This window comes from Ovis aries, chromosome 9 (genome assembly GCF_016772045.2).
Source record: "Ovis aries strain OAR_USU_Benz2616 breed Rambouillet chromosome 9, ARS-UI_Ramb_v3.0, whole genome shotgun sequence".
Lineage (NCBI taxonomy): Eukaryota > Metazoa > Chordata > Mammalia > Artiodactyla > Bovidae > Ovis > Ovis aries.
In genome coordinates, this window is record NC_056062.1 from 88,961,046 (window position 1) to 88,986,706 (window position 25,661).

General features: G+C 39.2%; 1 protein-coding gene across 1 annotated transcript in view; it reads left to right on the forward strand.

Moving 5' to 3' along the window:
* The window catches only part of CNGB3 (cyclic nucleotide gated channel subunit beta 3), a 183,074-nt gene that overhangs the window by 101,509 nt on the left and 55,904 nt on the right, over nt 1-25,661 (forward strand). Inside the window, 5 exon segments of the mRNA NM_001143664.1 lie at nt 1,432-1,518; nt 4,880-4,944; nt 5,680-5,802; nt 18,816-18,957; nt 24,371-24,530. Of these exon segments, the coding sequence (NP_001137136.1) occupies nt 1,432-1,518; nt 4,880-4,944; nt 5,680-5,802; nt 18,816-18,957; nt 24,371-24,530 (577 nt within the window).

A 25,661-nucleotide genomic window follows, 5' to 3' on the forward strand; every position in this document is an offset into this window, starting at 1 on the left:
CTTGGCTATCCTATCATTGGACTGTTAAGTTCTTGTGGACAGAAACAGTATCTTATCTCCAACGTGCTTTGCAAAGTTCCTTGTACAGAGTACAATGTTGGTCATTCATTCACTTTTCTACAATTCAGTAAGAAATAAATCATATCTACCAAATCCATGCTAACATGTTAATGTCAAGCACAGCTTATTGACTGTCTGCATGGAAAAGTCAAATGGGCCTTCAAGCAATTGGACGTTGAAATAGCACTAGACATAATCAGTGATTCCATGCTCCTGCTTCCTCATTTATAAGACATTATTATAGTAACTCTTTGAACACCTCTCAACTTGTCATGAGACCCAGTATCCGTAGGATAAAATCAGTAAGGTTTGATGATATTATGCATTTTTAAGCCAATACTTCTAGTAAATCATTTGTTTATGGTAACCAAACTGGTTGATTCAAACTGAGAGTCCCATTTCTTTTCAATATCACTAGGCTTTGAAATTCTAGTCCACAATTAATTACTTCAACTTTCCATTTCATATGTATGGCCTTACAGAAAATTCTTAACTGCTCTTAATTATCGTAAATAAATTAAATGTTTCTTTAATGTACCCTATTTTTCAAGATAACATAAAGATGAATGAAAATTAATCATTATCTTACATAAAAATTTTTATTGTTATCATTGAAATCAAGAAAGTATGCAAGTATGATGGTGTCATTTCACAATTACCAAGGTAATATAAAGCCAGTATAATTTAAATACATCACATATGTAAAATGTTTTTAGCTATAATGGTACTTTCAATACCTTCTCCCGTCAGAACTGATAATTAATTGTAAATGGGACCGATTTCTTTCCTCTCATCTCTGTTAACCTGTACAGTCTCTGACAGATATGCTCACTGCCATTTGTTGTCAACAATATGATCCAAAGTAGAGAGCAGTAGAAAGAACCGAAGCGTCTGGATGAACCACCAATAATATAATCAGCCTGACCGCTGGAGAACTGGCTGAAACATAAAAATCAATCACTACAATGAATGTCCAATAGTTTCAAATAAAATCAAGAATGAGCTTGAGCTTCAGTCCAAAAACCCCAAGCTGAAAATAAAATATGTTCTAAAAGTAGCAACCATGCCATCTCTGAAATACATGTGACAGCACAACAAAATTCCAGAAAAATGCAGTGCCTAAGCTTAGCAAGATCAGATGCATGAAGCTGGAAATGAAATTCACTGGACATAAGCTATGAAATAGTGTTCTTGTTTTCATGGTGTTGATCTACCTTTCAGGGACACCATGCATATCTAACTGAAAACAATTTTGTATTAAACAAAAAATGATCCACAGTGACTAGTTAACTTTTACATACATTGATGTGTTAATGTACGTCCAAAAACTTATGTAATCACATCATAATTATGAGTATGTTCTTCCAACAGCTGGATATGGCATCAATAATGCCCTTTGATGTTTTCTACCTCTTCTTTGGGTTTAATCCAATATTTAGGACAAATAGGATGCTAAAGGTAAGATAACTATATTTAATTGTCTGCTTCGTATAATAATGGAAATCTTCAAGTAATTTAAAATATCCCAGTTGTTTCCCAAAAAAACTGTCCTCCCTTTTTCTGCCCTCATCAATGCTATGAATTTTAAAATCTCAGTGAAGGGAAAACATCATTATTTCTACTGATAGAAGTTGCTTGTTCTTGGTTGTTTTGAGTCTGTGTCTCATAACAGGTATTTTTAAAATAGGAATGCTTTTGTGCTTCTAAATACGGCTATAATTATGAATGAATATTTTATAAATCTATGCTTTTCCACTTGTCACTTTCCATTACATCGTCACTGAATGCTTGGAACACCAGGTTTAAAATGAGAGTGCCAGATGAGATGACCGCTAAGCTATCTTACTCATCTAAAATTCTATAATAATAGAAAAATGCAAACACCCTTGCATAACAAAAGTATTTATGTACTTAGAGCTCAAATGTTCATCGAGAGGGAGCTAGTTAAATCGCAGTACATCTATACAGTAGAAAACTTTGTAGTGCAAAAATAAAGAGAGTTTTCTGTGAACTGGCAGAGGACAACCTCCAAGATAAAACAACAAAATGAGGGGGAAAGTTAGTTACAAAACAGTTTATAGAACAATGTTAAGTCTTGCAACAGAAAGAGAATATATTCTATGTTTCTGTATTATGTAAACAGTGGATGGCTACTGAAAAAATAATAATAATAAAAATGGTTAACTGAGGCTGGAGAGGAAATCAGGATGTATAGGGGCAGGAATGGGGCTTCCTTTCCTAGTGGTGAAGAACCCACCTCCCAGTGCAGGAGACATAAGAGACTCGGGTTCGATCCCTGGGTCAGGAAGATCCCCTGGAACAGGCCGCAGAAGCCCGCTCCAGTGTTCCTGCCTGGAGAATCCCGCGGACAGAGGAGCCAGGCAGGCCATAGTCCATGGGGCCACAAAGAGTCCAGCAATACTGAAATGACTTAGCAGGCAGGCACAGGGCCAGAATAGGAAAAAAGACTTTGAAGGTATACATTCCTTACTGTTCTTGAACTGTATTAATAAATTACCTATTGATAAAGATTCTAAACTATAAATATTTTATAACTCAAAGCTTTATCAGGTACCTAAAATGAGTCTGAGGGGAGTCAGCATGTGGAATTTTGTAGAAATCTTTAATATTAGCAATAGCAGCTTGCATTCCCAAAGACAGCCCTCTTAAAAGGAATGCCGCAGATTCTTTCCATTTTAGGCAGTTATCTCTTTGACACTTTGGGAAGACAAGATGGTGTGACCTGGAGACTCAAGTGCATCCTGACACAGCAGCAGCTGCTGTTTGCTGGATCCATACTCGGTCCTACTTACTCTGTTCAACTTTTATTCATTGTCTCATTTATTCCTCCAAACAAGCTCTTTCTGGAGATGAAAATGAGAATAAGCAAAGTTAAAAAAAAATCTGTCCAGACACGCAGCTGGTGAGTGGCAATATCTGGAGCCTATCGCATATTTTTTGACTCCAAATTCTTTACTATCATCAGATGAGCAAGTGAACTTCAGGCTGAAAGGCTCTCTTTCCATGTCCATGATTTTTCCGCATTAAGAGGGACGTTACTCTATATTCTCTCACACACTCAAGACTACTCTAGGGACTTCGGTTTTGACCACGGGGTGTGGGTCTAGACTGAGTAGAATTTAACATTCCTAGCAGCTTGGTGGGCTGGCCATCCATCGTCAAATTTCTAGTGTCGAATGGACATTTCAGGAGCCCACTTCTCAGATGACCAACTTTCAGAGAGTCTTGGGTTCCTATGGTTTGGGGAGTTGGGTATCGTAATAAAATCTTATAAAATGCTAGCTCTTCACACGCCATCTTTGTGTCCCTATGGTGTCCAAAAGCTCACTATCTTTAGATTTTTAAAATCTAGGCAGTCCTGAAAGTCAACATGAATCTTCTTATCATAGCCCCACAGGCCAGCCATTTCCACAGAAGTGTGTCATTTTAATGTGCAATTCTCTAGGGAAAATATCATTTATCTACCTCCAAAGTATATACGAAAAAAACAAATTAAGAATATAAATTTTTTCTACAGTGCACACTTAAGCAAAATTTCAAAATGTGTCTTTGTGCCAGCTTCTATCAAGAGCACAATAAACAAATTACCACAAACGGAAATTATCTTAATCTGAGTGCTGAATGGATGTTTCCTACTCGGGAATTCTAGAAAAACAAATCATTTGTGCATATTCCTAGACTAGTAATCATTGCTATTACACCTGTTTTTTAATTCCCAAATGTTCTATTATAGTCATACCTGCACTGGATGAAATTTTGAACCAAATGCTCTTTGAATTTAGTAATCCCTCATAGCCCTTCCAATCTGTAAGGTCCTATGAGTCGAAGCATATTATATGATTAAATGCATGAACTCATGTAAGCATGCAACCTCTTTTGGAGTCATGTTCTCTGATGTCCTCATTTTACAGATGAGGAAGCTGAAATACAGAAATATTAAGTGACTTTTCCAAGGTCACACAGTTAATAAATGGAAGAGAGGAGATTGGTGTTCAGCTCTGGATTTCACGCTCTTGCATTTTACAGCCTATAAATTAAAAAGAGAAAGTAGGGAGAAAAGAAAGAGGAAGTAGGTGCATGTAGGGAGTATCTGCTGAGATAGAAGTGGGTATAAGCAGAAGAAAACCTGAGGCAAATAGCAACTGTTCTCCAGTGTTCTTGCCTGGAGCATCCCAGGGACGGGGGAGCCTGGTGGGCTGCCGTCTATGGGGTCGCACAGAGTCGGACACGCCTGAAGCGACTTAGCAGATGCATCTAATCTCACTGTATCTTTGAACAATGTCAAGAATAGATAACCAATGCTAACATTTACTGGACTTTAAATTTTGTTGAAATAAGTACACATTTAATGCAACTTGCTTATATGTAATGCTAGTGTTGAGCAACAGGACATAACACCTGTTTTTGACTTCAATGTATTTTATTATTCTTCTCCTATTTTACTTATGTTTTGAGGGGAGGTGTGATTTTTAATGATTGTGAAACAAAGTTCCACTATATGCTTTAAAAAGAAAAAAGGAAAGAAATGTTTTTAAGCTTGATTTTCTAAAAGCATTACAAATAAGACATAACTGGAGTAGAAATGGAAAAAAAGTGAGAAGCTCTATAAGTTTGGCACCTTGCTAAAATGCACTGCCCAGAGGAAAATGCCACTAAACAGATCTCAGTTTTTGTTTAAGACATGAATATAATTATTTTCAGTAGCAAATAAAGTCTATTTAATACTGTTTTATTTAAATATGAGAGATGTATTTAAGACTAACACACTTTGGGATTCTTTTGCTTGTTTCCTACACAGTACACTTCATTTTTCGAGTTTAACCATCACCTAGAGTCTATAATGAACAAGGCATACATCTACAGGTAAATTATAACTCAGTGTACTTTGGGGCGGGAGAGAGCGCAATGCTATGACATTGTAGACAAAACTGGGGAAGAATATGGCCTCCCTGCAAGAGAGTAAGGAATAATCTCAGATTTGGGGCTATGGAGAATATTGAGCTACGTTCTAAAACAGATCTGAACATTTCAAAGTGAGATGAAAGTATGAAAATTATATTAGATTTAGAAGAATACCTGACAAAAAAAAAGAGGGCGTATTACTTGCTTCCATCAGAACAAGCACAGAGAAATGTGTCCTTTTGCAAGCTGACTTTGCATCTCTCTCACGACAATTCATTCCAATCTGAATTTTCATTCATTCGCTGTTCTGAACTTAACTTGCCCAGAGACCTCTAGTCAGTCAACTGTAGCATGAAGTCCCATGAGCTCTCCGGAGATATCCAGTGAAATCAGCATGGTGTATTTTATGGAACTCAGACTGGAGAGGTGACCCTGGAGACATGTCTTTCAGGGAACTGACTCGTGCCATCTGTGAGAAGAGAAGAGCTTTTTTCCCCCTCTGTCAGTCCCAGTCAGGAGACTGAAGTCTGGAGACCTGTGGTGGCAGCATCATTTCATACTGTACTAATGAGAGCTAACAGTTCACACATTTAAAGCAAGGAGATTCAGCAGAGACCTTAAGAAAAAGAAAATGTTAAAATAGGCTGTATTCCAGAAACAGCTCGAGCCTCACTTCGCACTTCTTCTCGTTGACAGAGTAATTCGAACGACTGGATACTTGTTGTTCACGCTGCACATTAATGCTTGTATGTATTATTGGGCTTCAAGCTATGAAGGGATTGGAAGCACCAGATGGGTGTATGATGGTGAGGGAAACAAGTGAGTTTTAATTTTTTAATTTATTTTTGATGGGAGGATGATTGCTTTACAATGTTGGGTCGGTTCTGCTGTACAGCAGTGTGAATCAGCCACAAGCGTACCTCTAACCCCTCCCTCTTGAACCTCCCATCCAGCCTCATCCCACCCCCGGGTCATCACAGAGCACCAGGCTGAGCGCCTTTGTGACACAGCCACTTTCCAGGATTTGGTAGCATCTATTGCGCACATGGTGGCGTATAGATTTCACTCCTGTGCTCAACTCACCCCACCCTCCCCTTCCCTCCCGCGTCCACAAGTCTGTGCTCTACGTCTGGTGCAGGGTAAGCGTTCCTTTTGAAGGAAACTTCCTGACTCTTCTTAACTTCTGTTCCAGTGGGAGTTTTCGTAAGCCAGTGTTTTTGAAACTGTAAAGCACGGTCCATTAGTAGACAGTAAAAACTCTTTAGTCAGTCAGTATGCTTTTGAGTGAGAGAGGGTAGGATAGAAGATGACAGAGTAGAAAATATCAGCCTGTCATTCCTAGTAGGGGTGTGTTGTGTGTGCACGTGCATGTGGGTGTGTGCACGTGTGTGTGTGTGTGTGTGTGTGTGTGTGTGTGTGTGTCCTGAGTTGACCTGTAAAATTCACTTATTACTCTGGATCAAGATCAGAAAAGTTGGAAAGCCTCTGCTATAGATAACGGAGCGGTAAGGTAACTTTTAATAACCCCAATGCCAGTGTTGGTAATGAACAATGTTAATTATTTGGAGGGCAGGTGCAATGACTAATTAGTTTACCACTGAAAGGTTTTATGAGTTATGAGTCAGCTATAACCATTAACTCAATTAAACACTTACAGATCATAAACTAAACTTAGGATAAAGTTTAAACAAGGATCATAAACTAAACTTGATAATTAGACGTGCAAGTACTCCAAGATTAAAAAAGATTATCTGAGAAGTCTAGTGCAGTAGAATCACGACTCAATAATGGCAGCTGAGTTATTTAATAGTGAAATTGTGGTAGATATAAAGGCCTGGCATAAAGTACACCGCCACTGACTTTCTGCTCCAGTGAAATGAGTTTGAGCATATTGTAAGGCAATGTCCTTACTGGAAAATAGTGGGTCCCAGCATGACTTTGAAGGGCAACTCACAGCAGCCTTGGGAAGGAAAGCAATTACAGGAGGGAGGAAAGATACCTCACGGAATTACACACTAGCTAGAGTGAGCAGGATCTGAATGAGGGATTGTAACAACATTTTTTGAACTTTTAGCCAGAACTAATTTTAAAAATTTAAAGTCATAGGGTCCACTGCCTGGGAAACTACACACACACACACACATACACACACACAGCCACAGAAGAAAGTTTATAACCAAATCTATAAGTAATTTCCTTTAGAAACTATTTATGTATTCAGCTTAATATAACTATATAGAAAACAGAGTAAGATACCAACTATATTAAATATTGTCTAGAAGTATATAATTCAATATCATCAGATGCATGAGTCTGGTTATTGTTTTACTCAAATTAGAAAAATTTCTGCCATCTAGAAAGAGGAGAGCTATTTCTCTCTTCATACCTGGTTGCCTCCCTGCCGCATATTTTAGAGAATGTCTTGCTCCCAGTGCTTAGAATATTAAGTGTACAACACACACTCAGTACATGTTAGGTCTTAGAGAAGACAAGAAGGGAGTTTCTTCACTCTTTCTCTCTCTTCCTTCTCGCCTTCTTTATTTTTTTTTGTTTTTGTTTTTTTTCCAACAACTACAAGATTACATCACCACCACCAGACCAATGTAATAAATGTTCTTTTAAAAGGTCCCAAGTCAGAAGGATTTTAAAACAAAATGAAAATCTGGATCTACAGGGGGAATGAACAGTACCCAAAATGATAAACATGTAATATGTATTAAAATGTAAATACAGGGATTTCCTTGGTGGTCCAGTGGTTACAGATCTGCTTTACAATGCAAAGCATTTGCAAATGGAAAAGTTTTGTTCCTTTGCCAGAGAACTAAGATCCCACATGCCAGTGAGCAACTAGGCCTGCATGTCTCAAATAGAGTTTAACTTTTTTTTTTTAATTTTTACTTTATTTTACTTTACAATACTGTATAGGTTTTGCCATACATTGACATGAATCCAGCACGGGTGTATATGCGTTCCCAAACATGAACCCCCTCCCACCTCCCTCCCCATAACATCTCTCTGGGTCATCACCATGTACCAGCCCCAAGCATGCTGTATCCTGCGTCGGACATAGACTGGCGATTCGATTCTTTCGCCTTCTTTAAATCCCTAACACATACTGAGTGTATGAAAGAGAGAGAAAGGAAAGGAAAAACGAAGGAGTGATTAAATTTGTATTATTATTATAAGAAGAAAGAAACCTCAGCTTTGACCCATAAGAAGCTAAAGCTAAAGTGTGCTAATATTTTAGACATCTAATTCTAGCTAGAGTGTAGACCAGATATTCAAAGTGCCCTCTCACCAAAATAGAAGAAGATAACCTACTTGAAAGGTTTGTTGTATTAGTTATTGTAATTACTTGTTATAAGACACATTTCTATATAAATTATATTACAACAGTTCCCAATGATTGCTAAATTCTTTTAGAAAGTAAAAGGAATCTTTGAAATCTAAAAAAAAATTATGTGTCCTGAAACTGGAGTTGAGTGGTAAGATTATCAGTAAAGAACAGAAAGAGAGAGGGTAAATTCTTAATCATTAGAAGAAAAAAAATGGTGAGCTGCTAAAACAATTTAAAATATATCAGTAAGCAGAATACATTAGTATGGACTAAATTCACCAGCTGAAAGAGATTGTCAAATTATATCAGTCAAAATAGACTTCAAAACAAAAATTATTTTAGGGAAAAATTAAGTCACTGTATAATGGGAATGGTTTCGATTCACCATCAGTATTTTCCGGTTCTAAATGTGTAATGCACCTAATGCAAAATAGTTACGATGAGGCAAAGAAACTTGCAAAGCAAAAATTACTAGAAGGAAGAGAAACTGGCAAACACACCGTCAAAGTCTGAGACATCAACACACACCAGTCAAGCGCCAAAGACAGTAAAGATAAAAGATTTGAGAACCTCACTAATAAGCTTGATTTAGCAGATGTAAATGGAGCCTTGTACCAAAGAATTAGAAGCTACTCATCGTTTTACAAAAAGTTTTATTGTTATAGTTGCTGTACAATATTATGTAAGTTATAGATGTACAGTACAGTGAGTCATAATTTTTAAACATCGTGCTCCATTTATACTTTGTAAAATATTGACTATATTCCCCACATTGTACCAATATATGCTTCTAGCTTATTTTATACGTAATAGTTTGTACTTCTCAAAATTCCCTGTCCCCACCCTGCCCCTCCTTCCCTCCCTCACTCCACTGGTAGCCCTTAGTTTGTTCTCTATGTCTGTGAGTCTGCTTCTTTTTTGTTATATTCACTAGTTTATTGTATTTTTTTCAATTCCTCATAGAAGTGATATCAGGCAATATTTGTCTTTGATCCATTTCACTCAGTATAATACCCTCCAAGTCCATCCATGTTGCTGCAAACGGCAGGATTTCGTTCTTTGTCGTAGCTGGGTGGTATTCCATTGTGTCTGTACGGAAAAGATGTGTCCGTCTTCTTTAACCAATAATCTGTGTGCGGCACTTATGCTGCTTCCATATCTTGACAATTGTAAACAACACTGTTACGAACATTGGGGTGCATTTCAGATTAGTGGGTTTTTGGATATATGCCCAGGAATGGAATTGCTGGGTCATGTGATAATTCTATTTTTAGTTTTTTTGAGAAACCTCTATACTATTTTCCAGCGCAGCTATGCCAATTTACATTACTACGAATAGTGTACAAAGGCTCCCTTTTCTCCACATCCTTGCCAACATTTGTTATTTTTGTTCTTTTTGATGATAGAAATTCTAAGAGGTTGAGGTGATATCTCATTGTGATTTTGATTTACATTTCCCTGATGGTTAGCAATGTTGAGCATCTTTTCATATGTCTATAGGCCATCTGCATTTTCTCTTTGGAAAAAGAAGCCATTCATTCTTCTTAATCATTCATGATAGATTACAAAAAAGTGGTCATTTTCTAGCCCAAGGAGCAAGTTTTGATGCATTTTCCAGCATTGCTATCAAACAGCTTGCATTCTCTAGTCCTTTAGACAGGAGGGTTCTCACCCAAAACCAGAGCTCTAATAATCCTCTTGAAAGTGAAAGTGAAAGTTGCTCAGTCGTGTCCAACTCTTTGCAACCCCATGGACGTCCATGGAATTCTCCAGGCCAGAATACTGGAGTGGGTAGCCTTTCCCTTCTCCGGGGGATCTTCCCAACCCAGGGATCAAACCCAGGTCTCTAGCATCGCAGGCGGATTCTTTACCAGCTGAGCCACCAAGGAAGTCCAATAATCCTCTTACCAAGTGTCAGGGACACATCCTTACCAAGAAAATGCCTTTAAAAGCAGCAGATGTGTGTGTGCTGTTTTATAACATATAAATAATTGTTCTTGTTATTGTTTAGCCGCCCAGTCGTGTCCGACTCTTTACGACCCCATGGTCTGCAGCATGCCAGGCCTCCCTGTCCCTCGCCATCTCCCAGAGATTACCCAGTGGCTAAGACTCTGCACTCGAATGCAGGGGGCCTGGATTAGACCCCTAGTAGGGGAACTAAATCCCACATGCCCCAACTGAGACTCGGCACAGGCAAAGAAAACAATAATAAATAATTTGTAAATGGCAGTTGTTAATACACTTACATTTCCCACAGTTTTAAAGCAACACCTGCCTCTTCTCTTACTTCATATTACTCTTTGACCTCAAAAGTGTAAAGTCTTTTTTTAGTTAACCCTTGTGATGGCTCCTGATGACATATAATTTGGAGGTTGCTTATGAGATCACTGGACGTGTGAACCTTGTCCTAGTTAGAATAATGCACCAACTGTAGGGTGCAAGTGAAGCACTGTGAACATTTAAAATAAGAGGCATTTATTACTATTCTATTAATCTTCATCAAAATAACAATGTCTGTTCATTTCAGTAGAAGACAAGAGGTTATTTTCATTTATACTAAGTACATGGCAGCCTTCATCTGACTGTGAAATATGACAAAGCAGGAATGGGCTTACTTAGCTCAAAACCAGAGCATAAGTTGTTGCTGTTCCTAAATCATGCCCGACTCTGACCACATAGACTGCAGCACGCCAGGCTTCCCTATCCTTCACTGTCTCCTGGAGTTTGATTGGAGTGATGTTATCCAAGCACCTCATCCTCTGTCTCCCCCTTCTTCTCCTGCCTTCAGTCTTTCCCAGCGTCAGGGTCTTTTCCAATGAGTTGGCACTTCACATCAGGTGGTCGAAGTATTGGAGCTTAAGCAAAATATTCAGGGTTGATTTCCTTTAGGATTGACTGGTGGGATCTCCTTGCAGTCCAAGGGACTCTCAAGAGTCTTCTCCAGCACCACAGTTCAGAAGCATTAATTCTTCAGTGTTCAGCCTTCTTTGTGGTCCAGCTCTCACATCTGTACATAACTACTGGAAAAACCACACCTTTAATTGTAAGGATCTTTGTCAGCAAAATGATGTCCCTGCTTTTTAACATGCTGTCAAGATTTGTCATAGCTTTCCTTCCAAGGAGCACGTATGTTTTAATTTCACGCTGCAGTCAACATCCACAGTGATTTTGGTGCCCAAGAAAATGAAATTTGTCACCATTTCCACTTTTTTCCCTTTTATTTACCAGGAAGTGATGGCACCAGACACCATGATCTTTAAGCCAGTTTTTTCACTCTCCTTCATCCTCATCTAGAGATTCTTTAGTTCCTCTTCATTTTCTGCCATTAGAGCAGTGTCATCTGCATATCTGAGGTTGTTGATATCTCTGCTGGCAATCTTGATTCCAGCTTGTGATCCCTCCAACCTGGTATTTCACATGATGTACTCTGCATAGAAGTTAAACAAGCAGAAGGGCAAAATACAGCCTTGACTTACTCCTTTCTCAATTTTGAACTACTCTGTTGCTCCATGTCCAGGTCTAACTGTTCTTATCGGCATGCACGTTCCTCAGCAAACCCGTAAGGTGATCTGATACTCCCGTCTCTTTAAGAATTTTCCACAATTATTTGTGATCCACACAGTCAAAGGCTTTAATATCATCAATAAAGCAGAAGTAGATGTTTTTCTGAAATTCCCTTGCTTTCTCTATGATCCAGTGAATGTTGGCAATTTGACCTCTGGTTCCTCTGCTTTTTCTAAACTCAGTTTGTACACCTGGAAGTTCTCAGTTCATGTACAGTTGAAGCCTAGTTTGAAGGATTTTGAGCATTATCTTGCTAGCGTGTGGAATGAGCACAATTACCCAGTAGTTTGAACATTCTTTGGCATTGCCCTTCTTTGGGATTAAAATGAAAACTGACCTTTTCCAGTCCTATGACCCCTGCTGAGTTTTCCCAATTTGCTTGCATATTTGAATGCAGCACTTTAACAGCATGATCTTTTAGAATTTTAAATAGCTCAGCTGGAATTCCGTCACCTCCACTAGCTTTGTTTGTAGTAATGCTTCCTAAGGCCCACTTGACTTCACACTCCAGGATGTCTCGCTCTAGGTAAATGATCACACCATCATGGTTATCCAGGTCATTAAGACCTTTTTTGTATAGTTCTGTGTATTTCTTGCCACCTCTTCTTAATCTCTTCTGCTTCTGTTAGGGCCTTACTGTTTCTGCCTTTTATCATGCCCATTCTTAAACAGAATGTTCCCTAGATATCTCCAGTTTTCTTGAAGAAATCTCTAGTCCTTCCCATTCTACTGTTTTCCTCTATTTCTTTGCACTGTTAACTTGAGAAGGCTTTCTTATCTCTCTTTGCCATTCTCTGGAACCCTGCATTCAGTTGGATATATCTTGCCTTTCTCCCTTGCCTTTTGTTTCTCTTCTTTTCTCATCTGTTTGTAAAGCCTCCTCAGACAACCACTCTGCCTTCTTGCATTTCTTTTCTTTGGGGATGGTTTTGATCAATGCCTCCTGTACTATGTTATTAACCTCTGTAGTTCTTCAGACATGCTGTCTACCAGATCTAATCCCTTAAGTTTATTCATCACCTCCACTGTATAATCGTAAGATATTTGATTTAGGTCATACCTAAATGGCCTTACTTTCTTCAATTTAAGCTTGAATTTTGCAATAAGGAGTTCATGATCTGAGCCACAGTCAGCTCCAGATCTTATTTTTGCTGCCAGTATAGAGCTTCTCCATCTTTGGCTGCAAGGAATATAATCGGTCTGATTTGGGTATTGACCACTTGGTGATGTCTCTGTGTAGAGTCATCTCTTGTGTTGTTGGAAGAGGGTATTTGTTATAACCAATGTGTTCTCTTGGCAAAACTGTTAAAGCCTTTGCCCTGCTTCATTTTGTATTCCAAGGCCAAATTTGCTTATTACTCCAGGTATTTCTTAACTTCCTAGTTTTGCATTCCAATCCTCTATGATGAAAAGGACATCTTTTTTAGTGTTAGGTCTTGTTAGTCTGCATAAATCAGTCAACTTCAGCTTTTTGGCATTTATGGTTGGGGCATAGATTTGGATTACAGTGATGTTGAATTGTTTGCCTTGGAAATGAGCCAACATCTTTCTGTCATTTTTGAGGATGCACCCAAGTACTGCATTTTGGACTCTTTTGTTGACTATGATAGCTACTCCATTTCTTCTAAGGGATTCTTGCCCACAGTAGTAGATATCTTGGTCATCTGAATTAAATTTGCCCACTCCTGTCCATTTTAGTTCACTGATTCTTAAGATGTCAGTGTTCACTCTTGTCATCTCTTGCTTGACCATGTCCAATTACCTTGCTTCATGGACTTAACATCTCGGGTTCTTATGCAATGCTCTTTATAGCATCGGACTTTACTTTCACCACAAGACACATCCACCACTGAACATCGTTTCAACCTTGGCTCAGCTGTTTCATTTTTTCTGGAGCTGTTAGCAGTTGCCCCCCACTCTTCCTCTGCAGCATACTGGACACCTTCCAATCTGGGGGGGGCTCATCTTCTGATGTCATATCTTTTGCCTTTTCATACTGTCCATGGGGTTCTCTAGGCAAGAATAATAGAGTGGATTGCCATTCCTTCCCCCAGTTATTTGATATCCAGAAATGTTCCCAGTCTCCCTTATCCATATATACCTCAATTTATTTATTTTCTGATACAAATTTCCCAATGTACAAAAATGTCTTAACAAATCCCTAACCTCAATCCTGGACACATAAGTCATCAAATGAATGAGTAAATGAGTAAGCAAGCTTGTCATGGGAATCATAACTCTAGATGGAGTGAAGAAGGAGTCGGAATGTCCATACTTTAGTGCTCGGGAAATTTAGGATTACTTACTCCCTTCCCTTTGTACACGAGGAAGATGAGACGAGGGTAAATGAAGTTATTAAGACAGGGTCCCCTAGATACTTCAGTTCAGACACTAGCAGGAAAAGAAAGCGTGGTCTTTACACCAGACATTTAGACTCCCTTAAATGCATCAGAGCCGCTCCAGAACAGCAGATGGGCAGACCAGAAGGGAGATGAAAGGCAGCTGGTGGCGTGACAGGGAGGAGTCTGCATGGGGATTACATGGACATAATCACAGATACAGCCTTCCCATGTTCTTCAGTCTTGGGTTTGCATGATCTTTCACTTATTCTTTCACAGCCTTTAACAAATATTATTAAGCTCCTATTTGTCATACCTGTTTTTGAGGAGTTTATCTTCTAATGAGACTAGACTCCTAACGTTCTCCTCCAGATTCAGTGTCTTCAGTGATAAATTTACAGAAACCTGGAACTGGAGCTAAGATAGGTGGAGGTAGTTAAAACGTCCACTCATAAAGTATTGAATTGGGTACTTTTAAAAGTTGCATGTCCCACTACACATCTACCACATTGGCTAAAATTTTTTAAAACTTCATATTCTTGGGTTAAACATATAAAGCAACTGGAAATCTCATACACTGTTGGAGGGATAAAATCTGACAGTTTGTTTTACAACTATATATAGCACCTATCTTAAAAACAAAAATTCCAACCCTAAATATTTGCCCAAGAGAACTTAAAAATATATGTCTATGAAAGAACGTGTATAAGTATATTCATAGGATGTCTATTCATGAGAACCAAAAGCTTGAAACAGTCTAGGTTTTCATCCACAGGAAGATGGATAAACATACTGTGCCATAGTCATGCAAGGGTTGTTGCTTAGCAATAAAAATGAATAAACACACAAAAATCTAGCTAAATCTCAGAAACATTATTCTGAGTGTAAGACATCTTACACAACCATGTACACGTGTGTGATTTCATTTGTGTGAAATTCTAAAGCAGGCAAAGCTCATCTGAAACAACAGCTGCCCCTGGGCGGGGGCAAGAATGGACTGGGGAAAACGAATGAGAGAAATTTTTGGAGCGATGGAAATGTCCTCTGTCTTGATAGGTTTCTGAGTTACACAGATGTATGGATTTCTCAGAATCCATCAAATAGTGTCAAATGGTATACTTAAGATTTGTGCTTTCGATGTACAAGTTTTTTTAAATAACTATATCAGTATAGAACTGTAGTAATACATATATATACACACATATATATTCTGAAGTGCTGTATTTAGGAGGAAGTGTCTGTCTGCAAATTACTTTGAAATGCACCCAAAAATAAGATGGGTTGATGGATGAAAAGTGGAGAAACATCTGACAAAGAAGGTAAAGTAAAATGTTTATAATATTAATAGAATCTATGCTGTGAATACATGGGTGAAATTCAGTTTTCTCTGCTTGTTTAAAATATTTCAAGACAAAATGTTGGGGGGAAGTTTCATGTTGCATTTGTTTCACAGAGGAAGAAGTTCTATTTTCATACAAAATGATCTTTTATGGTTTTATGTCAAATTCTGCCTTAGTGCTTTAACTTGAGGCTATATATGTGTGTGTATATATATATAGCCTATAAGATAGCTCATGTATTAAATCAGCCAGACAGAATCTCCTTGAAAAGATCTATCTGCCCAGGGTGTAAATATTAAAGGTGGACACACTTGACTAATTAAGCTAATCCTGGAAGATCAATGTGATGCCATCTAATTAAATTACAAATCTTACCTCTGGTTGTGCATGCCTGGATATAAGACATGACTGAGAAAAGAATTCCAAGGTAAACCACAAAGCATCAGGGCAGAAAACTTCCAATTAACATAGCAGACTTTTTCATCATGAAAAAAATGGTTCAAAGCTGACCCTTCAGATTTGGAAAATCAATGCCTAAATTTTACACTTGCTATTTTCTAACATCTGTAAATAAGAAAATAAGACAAAGCAATTCCTGTGTTTGTTCCTCTCAATACTAGAGGGACTTTGTAGGACACAGTAATCCCAACAGTTGGAGTTGGCTATGCAGGGAGAGAATCTGGTCTGTGCCCCACTCGTGGGTTGCACTGGGGTCAATAAATTTCCTTAATTCAGAGATCCACAGGTCCAGGACTTGTGATCACACTAAGTCAGGTAATGAGAAATTATAAACTGGAGTTGAAAATTAAATGCAATCCATAAAATTAATTCCATGCTTCTTCAAGGTAGTTCTCTTTGACATCCAGTTCACTGTAGTATCTGTAAGTCCAAGGAAGCTTGTTAGGGAATATGTTGCAGACCAGTGATACTTTCATTCTCTTGGCAGTGGTTTCAGATCCTACCAAAGAGTTAACTATTTGTCCATTCCTGTATCTACCAGATAAAACAAACAAAAAGACTCATGTCCTTCTAAAGGTATTGAATTTCAAAACAAGTGATTTCTCTCTAGATCTGTTTTTATTTGAATACTGACTTTAACTGTAGTTTGATTCTTTCTTTGTAAACCTCAACTTCTTACTGTTTGAAGATCTGAAAATTATAACCTATTCTCACACACACACACACACACACACACACACACACACACACACAAAAGGCCATCCTTGTTCAAAGACAAATGCACGTTTACTTAAAGTGCAAACGTTTATGTGGCACACCCAGGTAAGAAGTAATAGACTGACTAGGGCAGGATTCTGTAACTGCTGCTTTTCTGTTTACTCTGGAAACTAAGATAGCGAGCTGGAACCCACTAAATCTGGATGCCTGTCTGCAACAATATCTGAAAATGGCCTCTATATATAGGACATTTTTCTTTAAGGATTCAGTAGAAATAGCTGATCCAGACCATGTTATCAGAGCTATATGGAATATACCAAGTAGGCACCTAATTATGTGAGCTTCCCAGGGGGGTCAGTGGTAATGAATCCACAGGCCAGCGAGAGACATGGGTTTAATCCCTGGGTCAGGAAGATCCGCTGGAGAAGAAAATGGCAACCCATTCTAATATTCCTGCCAGGGAAATCCCATAGACAGAGGCACCTGGCTGGCTACAGTCCACGGAGTTACAGAGAATCAGACACAACTTAACGATAAACAACAACAAACAGTGTCTAATTATGGACCAAAATGATAATATATATACAATGGGTTGTTATACTAATTTCTATTCCCACGTCAATCGGGACTCCATGAAACCCTTAGCCACATATAGCCAAGTGAACCTCACATGTTCTGTCCTCATCTTTATCATATTCTTTGTTGTTGCCCTGGTCCCAGATTTTCTTCCCATCTGGGCTATCATGATCTGTCTCTCCATTTGTAATTGCTAGAGTTTAGTACAGAATCTTTATAAAGTCTATTTCTGAGCGTACTTGATTTTCTTCAATACTAAATTTCTAGATAAATTAGCTATTACACTTAAGAGTAATTTCCCTTTTAAGATAGAACTCAGTTCTCTGTCTCTGTCATGGTTTATAAATTCAATCATATAGTAAGATATGAGTAGAAAAGAGAGAGGAGGTATATACCCACCTGCTCTATCTTCCATCAGTAAAAAACAGCTGATTCTAAACTATAAAGTTCTTTTCAATCTCCATAAACCCCCTTGATATCTATGATATCCCTCACTAGTCACTACGAGGTAGTTTAAAGGTAGCCTCACACTTCTTGCTGCTCCTCTGATTGAAAGGTAGATTCAAATATCCCTCCCCTTGAATCTGGCTGGTCTAAGAGACTTGCTTGGCAAATATATATGGCAAGAGATTAAGAGATTATAGGGCTTCTGAGTTACAAGAAGCCTTACAAGCTACTGCCTGAGCTTCTACCACTCTGGGGGAAGCCAGCCAGGCAAGAAGTCCATCTACACCAAGACTTCCATGCTGTAAGGAAGTCCCAGCTATCTATACAACAGGCTGAATGAAAATACACAGCCAGCCCCAGCGGGTGCAACCATCCCGGCTCAGACGGTGACAGCAGACAGCCTAGGTGTTCCAAACAGACATGCACGACAGAAGACTCAGCCAGCGGTTAGAACCAAGGCCTCAGGACTCTGGCCTCAATCACGTCCTCCTAGCTGTCTCCTGGCATTCAAGTCTCCTGAGGGTTCACTCCTCACAGAGTATAGAGGAGCCGTCTTGGGGGTCTTCCACCAACACCTGACCCTCAGCATGACAAGCCCAGTAAAACAGTCTCTGCTTCATACCACTCAACTCCAGGGTGATTTGTTTTGCAGGGAGAAATAAGTGGAGTGACTAATAAACACCTTCTTTGGCTTTGTTTCGTCATTTCACAATGTTTATCAAGTTTACCTTACCCTGGAGAAGGAAATGGCAGCCCACTCCAGTATTCTTGCCTGGAGAATCCCATGGACGGAGGAGCCTGGAGGGCTACAGTCCACAGGGTCGCAAAGAGTCGGACATGACTGAGAGACTTCACTTTCACTTTCACTTTCACTTTACCTTGAAAGGGAAGTTTACATTAGTACACATGGTAGTCACTAATGCTGCTTAAAGACAGAAAATCTTAATTACGAGGGAATGTGTTAAAATCTAGTATTATAGCAATATATTCCCAAGCATAATGGCATTTTACTGCTATGGTAAAAAGCAAAGTGTATATCTTCTCTTTTCACAGGTATCTGAGATGTTATTATTGGGCAGTTCGAACTTTGATTACCATCGGGGGCCTTCCAGAACCACAAACTTTATTTGAAATTGTTTTCCAGCTGCTGAACTTCTTTTCTGGAGTTTTTGTGTTCTCCAGCTTAATTGGCCAGGTAAATTGAGATGTAAATCCCTAGATACATGAGGCTGTCATTTTTGAAAGCCTAACAATTTTTCATAAAATTTACATAGGAAAAATCAAAATCTACATGGTGTTTTTCTAATTTTACTAACTTTCATCTCTTTTAATGAATTGAAGGGGGCTTCTATAAGAAAACTTGTACACAATGAGTAATCTGTTAGACTCTCAGAGAGTCACATTTCTAAGTTTTTCTGAAAACCTTTAGAAGCTCTCTTTTTTTTTTTTTACTTAAACTTCAAATATGGGTTAAAGTCAACTTCAGAGGTCATTTAAATCAGAGATTACCAAATGTCATCTAAATTAATTAAAAAACCATTGGTTCATAAATGTTTATTATGGTATCTATTTGTCCTTATTCTCAAGGAATCAGTCTTGTGAGAAAGTAAATCAAATACCCAAATAACTTTATTGCAAGATAATTGGCATTTGCAAAGTTTAGAGCCCAGCACCTTTGTGATTTCTCAGATCACAAGAAATAAAAAGCTCAACAGCACAGTGTCTTTAGAATTATATTTCTTGTAAGGCACTTTACATACCATATGTCTGAAATCAAAAAGCCATCTTGAGATTTGTACACTAGGTAAATAGTTAGACAAAAATCACAAAATGATTATTACCACCAGATAAGCGATTGATTCCCATTCACTACACTAACAGTGTTATGAATATAACCCATGCTTCAACAAAATTTAGCAATGAAAATTATTTTTTATAACATTTAAAGAAATGGCAACCCACTCCAGTATTCTTGCCTGGGAAATCTCATGGACAGAGGAGCCCAGCAGGCTATAGTCCATGGGGTCGCAAAGAATCAGACATGACTGAAGTGACTAAACAACAACAAAAAGCTGATCACAAATAGTCAAAACTCAAATCCTACTTCCATGAATGTGAAGGGGCTGCTAACCATGATAAGTTCCAGAGGGGAGTTTGAAAGCTCTGTATTAGATCAGAAAAAGGAAGCTTCCCAGGAGGTTTCATGGAGGAGAAAATGTCTTTGCAACATCTTAAAAAAACAAATAGGATTCTGTAGTTACAGAGAGATAGTTCAACCAATCAGAAACTATGTGTGAAAGATAGCAATAATAAAGCACCATATACGTTTGACAAAATGGAAGAGTACCAGAACAGCTAGAGTAAAAGACACCTGTAAATAAGGTTAGAGACGTAGTAAGGACATGCAGAGTACATCATGAGAAACGCTGGACTGGAAGAAACACAAGCTGGAATCAAGATTGCCGGGAGATATATCAATAACCTCAGATATGCAGATGACACCACCTTTATGGCAGAAAGTGAAGAGGAGCTAAAAGCCTCCTGATGAAAGTGAAAGTGGAGAGGGAAAAAGTTGGCTTAAAGCTCAACATTCAGAAAACGAAGATCATCACTTCATGTGAAATAGATGGGGAAACAGTGGAAACACTGTCAGATTTTATTTTGGGGGGCTCCAAAATCACTGCAGATGGTGACTGCAGCCATGAAATTAAAAGACGCTTACTCCTTGGAAGAAAAGTTATGACCAACCTAGATAGCATATTGAAAAGCAGAGACATTACTTTGCCAACTAAGGTCCCTCCAGTCAAGGCTATTGTTTTTCCAGTAGTCACGTATGGATGTGAGAGTTGGACTGTGAAGAAGGCTGAGTGCCGAAGAATTGATGCTTTTGAACTGTGGTGTTGGAGAAGATTCTTGAGAGTCCCTTGGACTGCAAGGAGATCCAACCAGTCCATTCTGAAGGAGATCAGCCCTGGGTGTTCTTTGGAAGGAATGATGCTAAAGCTGAAACTCCAATACTTTGGCTACCTCATGCGCAGAGTTGACTCATTGGAAAAGACTTTGATGCTGGGAGAGACTGGGGGCAGGAGGAGAAGGGGACGACAGAGGATGAGATGGCTGGATGGCATCGCTGACTCAATGGACGTGAATCTGAGTGAACTCCGGGAGTTGGTGATGGACAAGGAGGCCTGGTGTGGTGTGATTCATGGGGTCGCAAAGAGTCAGACATGACTGAGCGACTGAAATGAACTGAACTGAAGGACCAGATAGTTTAAGGACTCTGAATGTTGCAGATGTTGAACTTCATCTTAAGGGCAATGGGCAGTCAGCCAGCGAAGAATTTGGAACAAAGAGATTTATTGAAGATCAATCAAAATGTAAGTTGGAAAGGTTATACTGTTTTAAGGGCTTACCAGGTGGCTCTAGTGGTTTAAAAAAAAAAAAATCTGCCTGCCAATGTAGGAGAAAGAGACACAGGTTTGATCCCTGGGTCAGGAAGATCCCCTGGAGGAGGGCATGGCAAGCCACTCCAGTATTCTTGCCTGGAGAATCCTCCAAGAGGAGCCTGGTGGGCTAGAATCAACAGAGTTGCAAAGAGTCAGGCACAACTGAAGCCGCTTAGCATGCATGCATGCATACTGTTTTAAAATATAGGTTTTATTATCATTTACAGATGGTGAGGGCAGCAGATCAGGAGACTGTCGACACTGAAAAGATAGCCTGTTATACAAGTAGACCCAGGAGTGGATGGCCACTCCTTGCCTAGAGGGCTACTTAGGAGGGAACCAGGAAAGGAACTGGTCAAGCAGGTAACGGCTCTTGAGATCGGCGTGTTTGTATCGTTTCAACAGTCTCTGGAGTATAGCGACTCTCTCAGTGGCCTGGCGCTTGACCCTGAGGCAACTGGGGCAGGTGGAGAGTAGCCTGGAATATGAGAGCCAGTGAAGAAGGCTCTGAAGTCAGGGCTCAAGGTTGGCTATTCTGCATGTGAAAGGAGCTCTTCCAGGAGAGTTGTTTGCAATCTTTGTGTGCTCAGTGTGTCCTACTCTTTTCAACCCCATGGACTGTAGCCCACCAGGCTCCTCTGTCCATGGAATTTTCCAGGCAGGAAATGCTCGAGTGAGTTGCCATTTCCAGCTCCAGGGGATCTTCCCAATCCAGGGATGGAACCCACATCTCTTGTGTCTCCTGCATTGGCAGGCAGGTTCTTTACCACTGCGCCACCTGGCTTAGCTAACTCTGGGAGGGATAGTCCAAGAAATCAAAGCATCAAAATACAAAAAATAAAAAAATACAGTGAATATATGCCACTTCAACCTGAACGTGGTAATTGAGTAGACAGAGAGATTGTAAAGGAAACTCTATTTAGAAAATATTTCAGTTTGGAAGATGAACACTATGCAGTTAAAAACTATGAGTATAAATTATCAGAATCTTAATGCTTGGGGAGACACATTAACAGTGATTGAAAATAGGAAGTTTGTTTATAGAGAAAGGCAATTAATTTGAATATAAATGCAACTAATTTGAATATAAATGGCAAAGATCATATTATTTTATAACTTCTAAAATCTATGTGAAGTAGACAGATCTCCTTCAGTATTTTCTCAGTTTTGCAGTTGAGACAACTCTAGTTTGAGGAGATTAAAAAGTACCCCAAATTCATACATGTAATTCAGAAGTCCTAAGGTAAGACCATATAATATCAATAAAAATAGTAAAATCTGGCCTATTTAGCAGTTACTATGTTCAAGGCAATTCTTATAAGATTAAAAGACTATGTCCAGCTCCAGTTAAAATTCCATTCAAAGTGGTCTTTGGACTAAGAGTAGAAGCCTCAACTGAGAAATTCGGAATTCAGGCGTAACCCCAAACCTACTGGGTCAGAATATGCATTTTAATAGTATCTTCAGAAGATTCATATGCACATGAAAGTTTGAAAGAGCTGCTTTTTACCCCACACCACACCTGCCTGTACATTGACTGTGAGGTTCCAACAGGATCAATGAGAACCACCAAGCCACAAAGAAATGTAGGAGTAGAGCCGAAAAGAAAGCTTGAGAAAGGAGATGGAGATTCGCGCCTTGACTCTCACAGTGAATAAAAGATGCTGAGAAGAACAGAAACAAAAGTCAGGAAGTCCTGAACAAAATCTTCTCTGATTCAGAATTCCCACATATAACCATACCAAGAACTACACCCCAATAATCACATCACATTTTAACTGCAATATTCTATTCTCGCATACAGCTCATAGAGACTGACATTTTCCTCCTCCAATCTGGAACACACATCATAGAATATATGTCTTCTTCACCTGCACCACCAAGATCCAGCCTTGCACATAAAGCATTCAGATTCCTGTCACTACAGATCCTCTGCCCCCAACACCAATCGATACGGCTTTTAATTGTCCTTGGGTCCCAATTTAAAACTCTATGAAATCTCCCAACCCAGCCTCTAATATCCCAATTCTCAAGGCCTTAGGTGAGTGGGTAATGTCCATCATTTGTCTAAAATGGCTTGGGAAAAGGGGGTCTAGGAATTGAGGTTGCTGAATAGCCCTCAAGGGGTAAGTTAGGAACTGGAAAAGGTGTGTCCAGTTGACTCTCTGCATAGCTCCTCAACAGATGCTCACAACAAGTAGAAGAACCTGTTAACTCTAAAAATGGAAACTGAGGAGGGCATCGCAACAAAAGAGCCATTTTTTATCTAGACCTCAAAGAATGAGTGTTTTTTTCAAAATAAGCAGAAAAGGCTCATCTACTAGAATGAATGAGCTAAGTCTTAAGAGTGTGAAAGCGAGGCCCAGGTTTTCCTCCCTATTATAAACCCACAGTCAAAGCAAATTTACAACCACTCGCTTCTCTCTATGTGAGAGGAAGAGTCGGGCTATATATCTTTTTTGTGCTGAGACCTTAAAGATCAGCTTTTAACCTAGAGTGGGTTTTTATGGCTGAGTTATAAACATCCAAGAACTAAAACCTGACAGTTCCTTAAGTATTGTCACGTCTGTAGATGATGCTTCAGTCATTTCAGCGCATTTCAGCTTCTGCTGAATACTCTGCCTGAAGCATGATGAGACTTGATTTCATCTGTCTAAACAACACAAAGGGAGGTACGGAGGTTGCAGTTTCATGATGAATTGAGTCCATATAGCCAGCCACACTGCAAAATCTGTGAAGGATGCTTACAAAACGAGATTCGCCGAAATGGACTAGCCATTCTGCCATGTAATTAATTGCTTAACTTTCTTCACACATTCCTTGCATAAGCACAAGCTATATATTTTTAAAATATCAACTAACAGCTCTGCAGGAGTATACACGCTTGCAAAGAAGAACATGTGCCGTCGCATGCATTGTGAGACTGAATCCTCACAAGAGTCTCACATGGTAGGTAAAACAGGTTCTGTTGTCCTAACTGGGTCAGAAAGGATATGATTTGTCCAATGTCTTATCAGCAGGACCCAGTATCGGTGTGTTAAAAGATCAGGTAGTCAGCATTAGAATGGACTGTGTCATGTGAGAACTCTCAATTCAACTAGGCTTATAGTAACTCTTCCACCTCCTCTGCTGGATGTGGAGTAACCGTATTTGTGGTTTTAGATGCAAGATGTAATTGGAGCAGCTACAGCCAATCAGAACAACTTCCGCATCTGCATGGATCATACCATTGCCTATATGAATACTTATTCCATTCCTAAGATTGTGCAGAATCGGGTCCGGACTTGGTATGAATATACGTGGGCCTCTCAAAGAATGCTAGGTAAGCATTGCAAATTACTGATTAAGTCCCTGTAAACCGTGTCCCATAATGAAAATCCTATAAGGCAGCAGCAGAGACTAATTGGATCTGAACAAAAGATTGGGAAACAACTAAATAATCTTTAAAGCACTCACTTAATTCCATGGGATTTTTTTCTCAAATCAGACATAACTTACTGATTATGCAAATCCTGGAAGGTTTGCTAAATTTTCTTTAGTGTCCAACAGATGCTAGATATTACACACATTACCTCATCTAATCTTCACCCAGAAAAATGGGGAAAATTAGGTGTTACCAACCCCCTTTTAGGAGACAAGGAAATGGAGGCTCCTAACTGAAAAAAAAAAAAAAAATGGCCAAGGGCACAGAGCCAGCAAATGGCCTAAACTGAGCTCAGACGTGCACCTGTTCTCCAAACTCTTGCTCTCTCTGCAATATCATCCTCTTCCCAGAGCTCAGCGCTCACATCAGTGATCTTTTAGGCCACACTCAGCTACAGGTCTCTACCAGGAGCCCCTTAATCATTCATGGTGTCTACTGTTAGTACCACAGCACTGGAGGTAAAAATAACATTTACTAAAAGATATAAAGTAAGTTAAAGATAATGTGCTACTTAACAATAATCAGATTCAACTTTTAGTTTGCACCTCACCCTATAAAAATAAGAACTGGTGCTCCTGAGAAGTCAAAAAGGCTACTGCCTTCAGAATGCAAACTGCAGTGTGATTCCCAAATCACGAAAGTTCCCCAAAAGCAGGTAAGAACCACTGGTGGTTGATGGTTTTCTTCTCCTCTCTGCTGGTCTTAAAAGATGCCAACCACAGGTTTAGAACATCTTCCTGAATCTAAACGACAAAAATCAAACCTTTTCCTGCTGCTGCTAAGTCTTTGCCTAAGCACCCACAAATATTCCAGAGGGCGTCTCATGCAGGGGGAGGAACAGGGAGAGAAAGGGTAGCAGACCCCTTCTTTCTTTTCCTATGGACCCTGCTCCAAACCCTCGGCTTAGGAAGGACCTAGAGATAAGCAGCCCTTGGAAACAAAGAGCTGTGTTTTTATAGGAAGGATTTTCATATTTAGAATATGAATCAATATCTGAATATTGATTTGAATATTTGAAAATATTCAAAT